Source organism: Schistosoma mansoni, chromosome W, assembly GCF_000237925.1.
Source record: "Schistosoma mansoni strain Puerto Rico chromosome W, complete genome".
Taxonomy (NCBI): domain Eukaryota; kingdom Metazoa; phylum Platyhelminthes; class Trematoda; order Strigeidida; family Schistosomatidae; genus Schistosoma; species Schistosoma mansoni.
The window spans coordinates 54,401,303-54,413,534 of NC_031502.1; the positions used below are offsets into that span (position 1 = coordinate 54,401,303).

The window sequence follows — 12,232 nt, forward strand, 5'->3', positions numbered from 1 at the left end:
CTAAGTCACTGCTTCACTGATTGTACGACCTTAATTCGCCGTTCTTTGCAAAATTACCAACTCACTTATGTGTTGCAGTTTTCGATGCCGTATTGTATCAAAGATTCTGTTATCAATAAATAAAGATGTCAACATTCATTTTCTCCCAACAGAATCGTTAACCGATGTTAGACCACGATTGAAAATCTGAAAGCACTGGACGGCCGTTTCGTTCAAGTATGAAACTCCTCAGAAGTCCTTATTCACGATCTTACAAGCGGGAATCGAAGCCAAGATCTTCGTCTCGCGCCCGAATGCTTAAGCCCTAGACTCATGACTCGGCATCTAACGGTAATGTCTGACTTCAAACAATCAATGCTATCGCCTGACCATATTTTATTGTCTTCGGCGGGTAATTGCCTCGCAACCAACACGGCTGTACTCCGCTGGTCACATCTTCTCACTGAAACTTCAAGAATTCCCTCTCATGTGGCATCATGGATGAGCACTTCTGAGGAGTCTATTACTTGGGAGAAATAGGCTTTCAGGTTTTCAGTGGTAGTCTAACACTGATAGGTTAATGGTTTCAATGAAACTCTACAACCTTATACTGATACTCTTTCTTGTCAATGAAATATGTTTATGTTTAGTCCAAGTTGTGTTTTGATTTCGGAACCAGTTGAGTGAAGTGAAGAATCCGAGAACACTAAGTCGTAAATAAGGAGACTTAAGACAACCAATTCTTTTCAGTGACTCCGTTCCGTTAATAAGACACGCTAAGCATTATGAACACTGTGATGCCTTTAGTCTGCTCTATGAGCTTTACATAATGAACTTTAGATAGATAGTCAACAAACAACAACTGAATCATAAATACCCAGACGTGGTGATCGACCTTGCCCATCGTGATGACCCAATCAAGCCAGAAAATTTGTTCCGTTAGATACTATCATTCCGGAAAGATCGGCTGGATAACGGTAAACATTCGTCTTAAGACGATTTGTTGTGGCTTGAGATCACCAATCGATACCGTGTGCAACACTGCCCGGTCAGGATTCCGGTTATCGATAAATTCACCTATATCACCAGTAAGAAATATGACCTTCTAGATAACCGCTGACACATCGATCAATAAACAACAACCCAACACACCAAAGCTTATTGGTCCTCTAGCTCATTCTAATACAGTGGCCAATCAGAAGAATCAGGTAAAAAAAGCACTGATCGCTTATGTTGGGACTACCGAGTAAACAATTGTGATGTTAAGTAAAGGTAAATCAGTTGATGAGGTAGTAAATCTTCATCAACTGGTGGTTGGAACATGCATTACGTATGCTTAACCACAGCCTACCTTTACGGGATAATGTTGTCTGGTGTAAGAGTAGACTGGAAGAAAGCTATGAGCTCCCAAACCAAGATATGGCATCAGTCTATAAAGACATTGATTGTTAATCTGAGGCTACCTAGGCTATAGGTAATCTGAAACGAAGAAGAGCAGCTGGTCCAGATGGATTGGCTCCAGAGGTCTTTAAATATGGTGGTCCAATTTTAGCGATTAGGTTGACTAATATTCTGGCTAAAATCTGGGAGACGGATGTAATCCCATCCGACTGGTCACAATCACTTATTGTCCCAATATATAAGAAGGGGCCAAAATCATCCTGTGATAACCATAGAGGGATTAGTCTGACTAACATAGTATCTAAAATACTAGCCTCAATAATTATCGGGCGCCTAACTAAGACTCGTGAACTGCAAACACGAGAAAATCAGGCTGGCTTCAGACCTGGTCGTGGCTGTATCGACCACATATTCACCATTCGTCAAGTTTTAGAGCACAGACACGTTTATCGGCGTCCGACAATGATAGTTTTTCTTGACTTGAAAGCAGCATTTGACTCTGTAGACCGAGAGGTTCTGTGGCAGTGTCTGTCATTGAAAGGTGTACCTGAGAAGTACATAAACCTTGTGAAGGCTCTTTACTCGAACACTATCAGTCGAGTGAGAGCTTATGGCGAACTGTCATATGATTTTACAACCTCAAGTGGTGTACGTCAAGGCTGTCCACTATCCCCTTTTTTTGTTTAACTTCATTATAGACCTGTTGCTAGAAATAACACTCTCGTCGATTGAATTTACAGGAATTGATCTCCTACCAGGGGGACCACTAAGCGACTTAGAATACGCAGATGACATAGTCCTGTTTGGTGAAGACGCTGACAAAATGCAGAGTCTTCTGTTGGAACTCAGTAATAATGCCAGGATGTTTGGGATGCGTTTCTCCCCATCCAAATGTAAATTGTTACTCCAGGACTGGCCTGCGTCAACACCCGAACTAAGGATAGGGAGTGAAGTAGTCGAACGCGTGGACAACTTCACTTATCTTGGAAGTCTGATCAGCCCTAATGGGTTGGTGTCTGACGAAATCTCAGCACGGATTCAAAAAGCTCGTTTGGCTTTTGCCAACTTACGTCACCTATGGCGAAGACGAAATATCCGTCTATCAATTAAGGGACGAGTATACTGCGCATCAGTTCGCTCTGTTCTACTTTACGGCTATGAAACATGGCCATTAAGAGTAGAAGATACTCGTAGGTTACTAGTATTTGACCACAGATGCCTTAGAAATATTGCTCACATCTGCTGGGATCACCGGGTAAGTAATAGTGAGGTTAGATGCAGGGTATTAGGGAATGATGGTAAATCAGTTGATGAGGTCATGAATCTTCATCGACTGAGATGGTTGGGCCACGTGTTACGTATGCCTGAACACCGACTACCACGACGCGCAATGTTGACTAGTGTAGGGGATGGTTGGAAGAGAGTTAGGGGCGGTCAAACCAAAACATGGCATCAGTGTTTGAAGTCACTAACTTCTAGTCTGAGTCATGTTGGCAGATGCAGACTACCTGGTTGGGGTCCGCGTGACTATCGTAACCAATGGTTGGAGACTCTAGGTGACATGGCTCAGAATCGATCACAATGGAGTAGGTGTATACACTCTTTATCTTCCCTTAAACTATGAGATTAAAATTGCATCATATCTCTCTTCCTTCCTGTACTATATCCTTATATACAACCTTTCTTTATATACTACCACCACTAAATTAATTACTTCTATGAATCCGGTGTTCATCTTGTTGTGCTAACGAGGTATGGCAACTTGGACCGATGCATATATGTGCCTGGTCCTACGTTGTAGCTGACTGACTGACTGACTGACCTAGTTCAGGTCATCTTCATAACTTCAATCAATGCTTAAAGATGTTGGGTGAATCGACTCACAATCGTTCACAATGGTGTATGTGCATACACTGTTTGTCAACTCTTAGGTCTTGAATACTGAAACCTTATAGCTTTTTTAATTTACCTTCAATCTATTATGCTGCTACTGATATTGTTACTACCTCTTTTATCCCGAGATTTTTCTTGATAACAAGAACTGACGAAAACAAGACTAAAGTTAAAACATTGCATTCAATTTCACATTGGACAGGAAACGAAAATCGGCATATAAATAAATAAAGAGTTGGACTAATATATAGACTGACCTTCTCGTCGCATTCCCGCCCGTAAACATTTCTGATAACGGCAATATTGGCAACGATTACGTAGTCGTTTATCAATCTGACATTCTTGACTATCTCGACAAATATAAGTGAGTTCCTTACGTACAGTCCGTTTGAAAAATCCTTTACACCCTTCACACGAAAAGACACCTATAAGAGCATGACAAGAAATTTTCAATAAAACTGACCCTAAATCGGCGCGCACACACCTACACAAATATAAAGCTTTTAAATCTATTAATTTAACTAAGAAGTTAAAAATATACCTCTTTGATTAGGATCTCAAAAGAGGAAATTCATATTATAAGTAGAAAAAGAATATAAAGATATTTATAGCATTCAAATCTTGAGTTCAAAATGAGCACATAATAAGGTATAGTTTAGGAGCTATTTATCTGTTTACATGAAATTAGTCCGATGTGATCGTTATTCATGAAATTTGCACCGAACGAAAATGATTTGCAAACATATGCAACATTATCACGCCTGGAGGCTGATAACAAAATCATTTAACTTATATATATATATATATATATATATATATATATATACTATTGTCGCCGATGCGTTTTAAACCTGACCTTTTGCAATCAGACCAAAATCACAAGGACGCCAAAATGGCCCATGTTGGTATAGGCCGCTCATGCTTTCCCTATGTAAATTTATCTCGTCACGATACCACCACGTCATACAGCTACCCAGATACACAAAATCCTCGATTACTTCTATCTCCTCGCTACCCAAAGTGAGTGTAAGTTCCGAATCCGTTGCTACTACCTTGACGTGGTGGTCGGGCTTGCCTATCGTGATGAACCAATCGAGCTATACCGGCTAGGACAATCGTTACTCAAGATCCTACCATGTCAGACAGGTCAGTTGAAAAGCAGTAAGACTAAAAGCAGCAAACCCAAGGTCCGAAGGCGAAGTCGTACTGCTGACTGTACAGAGGTGTAACGGAACCTCGCTCCAAACTACACATTGGAGCCTTCAACGTAAGCGCCCTATGTCAAATCGGCCAACCCTAGAATCTCGTACCATTGATATATGCTGTGTCTCCGAAAAACACATACAGGATCCTAGTGTGGTCATTCACTTGACCTCACCTCTCCAAAACAAAGAGCCGACGAGATACACCATCCGTGTACCTTGCGACCGAATGGCTAGTACTCAGGGACTCGGAAGGATAGGGACGTACGTCGTTGCCTTTTCGTCGTTTATGTCTACGCTCCCACGAACTGCAGCCCAGATGAAGTGGAAGATGACTTTTACAGAAAGCTTTCTGGGCTTCTTCAAAGAGTTAAACGCTCAAACATTTAGGTGGATATTTTAGTATTCCGACTCAACGAACAGATAATGGTGATCGTCTGTTGCAACTCTGCTTAGACAATCATTTTATTTTTATCAAGCACTAATTTCAAGCGTAAGGAGAGACATCGTTTAACATGACGACCACCTGCACCAAACCAACGATGGACTCAAATAGACCATATTGCCATCAGTCATCGTTGGAGAGGCTCAATAGAAGATTGTCGCTCGTCCTGGAATACATGTTTAGACTCTGATCATGCTTTAATATGAGCACACATTTGCTTGCGCCTCACTGAACGCAGAAAAACCACACTAAGAATACACATTAGAATTGAACTGAAGGACGAGAAAGCTAAAAGTAAGTTCCAGGAGCAACTGATGTCACATTTAAGTAGTTCTGTAAACGAGGCTGACCCAGATGTTGCTTGGACACCTATACGAACAGCTGTGGAAACAGCAGCAACATCTATTAGTGATGTAAACCAAAGGGTCAAGAAAAACCAGTGGGTTTCTTCTAAGTCTATTGCACTGATAGATTCTCGTAAACTCATCCCATCAGGCTCTGAACACGATGACAAGCGAAAACAAACTAAATCTAGGTTAACCAAAAGTCTAAGGAACAACTGTGAGCAGTGGTGGGCAACGAAAGCAAAAGAGATGAAAAAGGCAGCGGCTGTAGGCAACACCAGGCAACTCCTCAGACAAATAAAAGAAACCGAAATTAAGAAGTTGAGTGTAAATGAGACGATTTCGGAAAAAGAAGACACTCTTATCTGCCCTCAGCCCAGACGTTTAGAACGATGGACGGAACACTTTAAGAAGTAGTTCAACAGGCCTTCAGCTACTCTACAACAACCCACCATTCCCAAACAGCCTGAATGAAACATTGAAGTAGGTCCCCCGACTCTAGTTGAAGTTCAAAAAGCTATAACTAACCTGAAACAAGGAAGAGCAGCTGGTCCAGATGGATTGGCTTCAGAGGTCTTTAAGTATGGTGGTTCAATTTTGACGGTTAGGTTGACTAATATGTTAGCTAAAATCTGGGAGTTGGACGTAATCCCATCTGATTGGTCACAATCACTGATCGTACCAATATATAAGAAACGATCAAAATCATCCTGTGATAACCATAGAGGGATTAGTTTAATTAATACTAGCCTCAATAATTATAGGACATCTAACAAGGACTATTGAACTGCAAACACGAGGAAATGAGGTTGGTTTCATACTCGGTCGTGGCTGAATCGACCACATATTCACCATTCATCAGATCTTAGAACACAGGCATGCTTATAAGCGTCCGAATATGATAGTTTCTCTTGACTCAAAAGCAGCATTTGACTCTGTTGACCGAGAGGTTCTGTGGCAGTGTCTGTCATTGAAAGGTGTACCTGAGAAGTACATAAACCTTGTGAAGGCTCTTTACTGGAACACTACTAGTCGAGTCAGAGCTTATGGTGAACTGTCATCTGATTTTGCAACCGCAAGTGGTATCCATCAAGGATATCCACTATTTCCATTGCTGTTCAATTTCATCATAGACCTACTACTGCAAATAACGTTCTCGTCACCTGAATTTCCAGGAATTGATCTTCCAGTAGGTCCACTCATCGATCTCGAATACGCAGATGACAGTCTTGTTTCGTGAAGACGCTGATAAAATGAAGTATTTTGGTAGCATACCATAATGTTCGGGATGTGTTTCTCCCCCTCTAAATGCAAGTAGTCGAACGCATCGACAACTTCACCTATCTTGAAAGTCTGATCCCCCTTAATTGGGTTGGTGTCTGACGAAACCTGTGCACGGATTCAGAAAGCTCGTTTGGCTTTTACCAACCTACGTCATCTATGACGAAGGTGAGATAACCCCACTTAATCAAATGGAATGAGAAGTTGACTTCGAAACAACTAATAATTTGTATCATTAGTTTTTGTTAGCGAGAGGGGGGAGGGAGAGAAAATGTATGAATGAACTAGAGGAAGTTAAAAAATGGTAAAAGAATTTAAGAGAGATAAAAACTACAAAGAGAACTGACCATAATGTTTTCCACTTGCACGATCGGAACATATTGAACAAATATACTGTCCAGATGAAACAGACACACCACCACCAGTACCACTACAGGAACTACCACAACTACTTCCACTGCTTGTACTAGTTGAACGTCCCGATGGCCGTAACAAACAACATACAGTAGATGATTGTAATGTTGTTGATGGTGAATTACAATTTGTTAATAATGGAGAGGAGGGTGTTATTGAATGTGATTTATCATTATTTGATTGATTTGATAAACAATTTGAATCAATATAAGAACCGGTACCTAAATTATGTGTATTATTATTATTATTTTTAACCGGAGATGAAATTAAAATCGGTTGAATATGACATAATTCTGATGGTTGAACAATACTAGTAGTAGTAGCAGTTTTAGTCAAAATATTTTGGTCAATAATATGTTGCTTTGTATTATCTGTTTTGAATACAACATTATTATTGTTATTATTATTATTATTATTATTGGGCGATTGTTGACTTATTATTGGGATATTATTTGAATTGGATGATATACAACATAAAACCGGTGTAGTTAATTTCTTAGTAGATAATTGAGATACAACAATAGAACATTCAGATTGATGAGCAGCTGTTTCAGAGAAATTCATACAATTCTGATAAGTTGATTGAAAAGGAGCAGAATTCTGTAGAAAATAAGTTTTAAGAGTTAAAATTTGAATTATACATTAATATATCATGAAAATTAACTTATTAATTATCGTCATTAGAGTAGATGTAGCAGAGCAGAAAATACTGTTCCATTTAGTCATTTTATATTGATTATTTTATAAGAATAAACGATGATAAAAGTTAACAATACCACTTATTAGCTAGCTATCTATAATTAAGCAAATGATACGTCCATAAAACAAATATCAATGGCTTAATAGATATTGAGAATATTAAATGAATAATTAAACTTTGAAGCGTTATTAACAATATAATTATTGATTTAAAAAAAAATCATTTACATCTTATATATATGTAACCAGATGGATTCAGAAGATAGAAACATCAGTCTTGAGTGCTGTTGTTAGAGGTATGAGAGCAGTTATCGCTTCCCGGTTGCCTGCACACCGTGGAAGGGTTCTTCTGGAGGTACCTGAAAAGGAAATTGGGTTAGAAGTGGTCTTAATGACCTGAGAGCGTGACCGCAGTACCCAAGGGACAACTGCTTGAGGTCGGTCACACACAACCTTTTTGTGGGTAGTTTTTGTGTTAGCTCCGTACTTGTTGGGACCTTACCGCCGGAGACGGATATCCGTGGGATAAGGCGAGGTGTGCAGAAACGGGAGAATTACGTATCTTGAAATTAGGTGCTACTGGTAAATGATACTGTTATTATCAAATGAAGAATAAATGAATAGTAAGTGCTAGGAAGTATTTATGGACTATTATTACACGCATTCTTATTGAATAATTATATATAACGCGACGAACATTGGAAAAGTTGGAACTGTCTGAACTATTTTCGTATTATTATCTATATTTTTATTGTATGGTTAGTAGATAACTGTGTTATTGCATCTATGTATTCCTCTTATTGTAAGCACTCAATAGACCTGTTAATTCTCCCTATACGTTTTACTATCCCTTAGTTATTGATAATTAATTCTGTACTGTTTGTTTCGCTTCCTACCATTTATGGTATGTTTGTGCTTCAAGTATTATTCTTCTTTATTTGGTGTGTTGTGTGGTCAGTTATTTCAAGTATATTATTGTATCCGTTTTGAGTCATGATTGATTTGAGTACAACAGAGAACTGATCTACCTTCTACCTTCATCTCAAGTTGTTGTTCATTGGTCAATGTGCCAACTGATATTTAGAAGGCCATCAGTCCTACTGGCGATATAGGTGAAACTAATCAATAATCGAAATACTGATGAGGCAATACAACACGTGATATCGACAGTGTCTCACGACACAACAATATTCAAGATAAAATGAATTTGGAGCTGGTGAAATCGAGTCGCTAACTACTTGATAACAAATTTTTTTATGTTAGATAAAGTTAAAGACTGTATTTCATCAAGTGACCTGGAGGTCGAGTTCTCATACACAATGAACAGGAACCCGGAAGTGAAATGAGATTGGTTAATCGTGACAGAGATCCACTTCAAAGTCAGTGAAATTATCAATCGTAAATGGGGAATATCATTAGCATGAATTCAACGCAGTATCTTATCCACTTGTCTGATTAGGTTGGTCGCGACCCGGATAGCTCAGTGGTAACGTCTCTGATCGTGAAGCTGAGTGACACGGGATCAAATCCATCAGGGAGCACCAGTTCCCTCGAGATTACAGGTACACCTTGCTGACGAGTGCCAAGTAGCACGAAACCCGAGTCCAGGGTTTTCTGTTGACCACCCCCAACCATCATCTTATCTCAACATAGTGCACGCAGTGTCGAGCCACCTAGACTAGTGGCCACATTGCAACTTGATCGATAGCATTCGACCTGCACTAAGAAGGACTTGACACATATGACATTAATCACCACCCAGTGATCAATCAATTGTAATTAGGTAAAATGTGTTCAGACTTACGGACCACTATACCTATTTCTTGAGGTGGTTAGGTAGTCATGGGAATGGGGGGAGAGTGGGGATGAAAATACGAAGCGATAATAGATTTCAGTAAATTGTACACTACTTTATTATGAGTCTCATCTGGCGACATAATGACAGTGATGCAACAGTATAGGTTAGAGAGAGACATATGGGCTTGTTACGAAGGGTACAACTGAAAGATGAAAACATGCTGACACATTTGCATAGGACGTGATCATCCCCTTAATAATGATGTGATTTGAGCATATGAATTTCAGCTACACATGCTAATTACTAACTGAATCAGCACAATAGGAACAAATCTTGTTACAATAATATTTTAAAATCAAACGTATACAAAACTAATTTATTGTGTCAATAGTACATTAGTTGAAAAGGTTGGAATGATGATAAAATAATAGTCGAAAATTTAAACCGATATATCGTTTGATGTGATTTTAATCGATGAACTGTTCATATGTAATAGGGTTTATTTTGTATAATAATGATTGTGTACAAAAATCCGTCATACGCAACATGGAACATGAGATATATGTATATCGGTTAACGATACCGTACCACATTAGCACAACATGATGATATTATCAGGAAAAATCTCAGGATAAAAAAGGTAGTAACAATATCAGTGGCAGCATAATAGATCAAAGGTAAATTAAAAAGTATAAGTTTCAATACTCAAGACCTAAGAGTTGACAAACAGTGAATACACCTACACCATTGTGAACGATTGTGAGTCGATTCACTCAACATCTTTAGGCATTGATTGAAGTTATGAAGATGACCTGAACTAGGTAGCCTCAGACTAACGATCAATGTCTTTATAGACTGATGCCATATCTTGGTTTGGGAGCTCTTAGTTTCCTTCCAGTCTACTCTTACACCAGACAACATTATCCCGTAGAGGTAGGCTGTGGTTAAGCATACGTAATGCATGTTCCAACCACCAGTTGATGAAGATTTACTACCTCATCAACTGATTTACCTCTATTTAACCTCACGATTGTTTAATCGGTAGTCCCAACATAAGCGATCAATACTTCGAAGACACGTGATTGAATACTAGTAACCTACGAATATAATTCCCAATGGTCGTGTTACACATCCATAAAGTAAAACGGAGACAACCGCTGCGCAATAAACTCATTCTTTGGTCGGCAGATAGACAACTTGTCTACGCCACGACCAACGCAAGTTGGCTAACGTCAACTGAGACTTTTGAATGAGTAATAGAGATTTCGTCAAACACTTCTCCATGGCTAATGGGACTTCTAAGATGAGTGAATCGGTCAACTAATTCACTTCTTATCATTAGTCCAGGCATTGACCAAGACCAGACCCGAGGCAAGATTTCGCATTCAGGAAACGAACACATTCCAAACATCCTTGGATTGTCGCTGAGAGGTATCAGAAGACCACATTTTGTCAGCGTCTTTACCAAATAGAACCATGTCATCAGTGTATTCTAAATGAAAAAATGAATCTCCGGGTAGATCAGCACCTGCAAAGTTAAGGGATGTAATGTTACTTCGAGAAGGATATCTATAGCGGGGTTAAATAATGGAGATAGTGAGGTTGATGTACTTGTTTGATGTACCTTTCGAAGAAAAACATTTCCATGAAACCTCTCAGACAATGAAATCAAATGCTACCCTAAGGTCAAGGAATAAAACTACAGTAGGACATCGGAAAGTATATCTACGTTCCAACACCTGACGAAGAGTGAATATATGGTTCACAAACTCACGTCCTGGTCTAAAACCAGTTTAGTTTTTCCGGGCCCGCTCTTCACGAGCACCAGTTAAGCATCGGATGACTATTGAAGCTAATATTTTTGAGATTATATTGGTTAAATTGATTCCTCTGTGTTTGCTATGAGAGAATTTTTGTCCTCTCTAATAAACTGGGACCATCAGTGATTGGTTCCAGTTAGATCAGTTTCTAAATTCTAGCTAATATTTTAGTCCATCTAACTGTTAATACTAGAAAAGCGTCCCTAAAGATCTCCAGGATTAATCCATCAGGTCCTGCTGCTATCCCTCGATTTAGATTAGCTATAATATTTCAAATTCATTAATATTTAGGGGTTTGCTTCAGTCTCTAGTTTTGTTTGTGTTTGGAGTAGTGAGTTATCAAGGGGTAGTTGGAGGCCAGTTGAACTGTTTCCTGTAATGCTATGTCCACCTGTCTAATCTCCTGGAATGAGAATGAATAATGGTTCCGTCTCTTTACGAAATGATAACACTAAAAACATAATTTCTAACACATGTTCCTTTGATGAATCGGAATAATTATTTACTTTTACGTGTTGCCGTTGCTCTTTCTATATCTTCTGGTTTTGCTGATCATCATTTCTCATGATTGCTGGGCAGGCTTTTTGTTAGTCTGAATTTAGACTGCCTTTGCACCTAATTGTATTCTGAACGTGACGGGATAGGTTTCCGAACATCTATCAATTCGGCAGGTGCCACTGAAATCCACTGATATTTCTTAATCTTTTGGTTTGAGATACTGGTATATATCACTGCTGTTTGAATATCACGCCAAGCTACGTCAGGGTAGACGTCACTTTTATGACTGATTAGTTGCTTCTCTTGTTGTTCTTGAAATATACTCTTGACTTTTCCTTTATTAAGGTCAGCTGTAAGGGGTCTTCCAGCTATGACTTTTCTGAGCCCAGGAGAACACAGGTAAACACGTGCTCTCACTAGAACATGATTAGAGTTTAAAAATGTGCTTCAAAATGAGC

At 39.1% G+C, this 12,232-nt stretch overlaps 1 protein-coding gene across 2 annotated transcripts in view; it reads right to left on the bottom strand.

Annotated features, from left to right (window-relative positions):
• Smp_073470.1 (retinoid-x-receptor (RXR)) overlaps positions 1–12,232 on the bottom strand; it is a gene marked incomplete at both ends in the record, with an annotated part of 35,332 nt that overhangs the window by 10,929 nt on the left and 12,171 nt on the right. The window contains 2 exons of one of the 2 annotated variants that reach the window (XM_018790179.1): positions 3,531–3,698; positions 6,893–7,559. In XM_018790179.1, coding sequence (XP_018655547.1) covers positions 3,531–3,698; positions 6,893–7,559 — 835 coding nt within the window. The remainder of the gene's footprint in view (positions 1–3,530; positions 3,699–6,892; positions 7,560–12,232) is intronic. The other variant, XM_018790178.1, reaches the window with a different exon arrangement.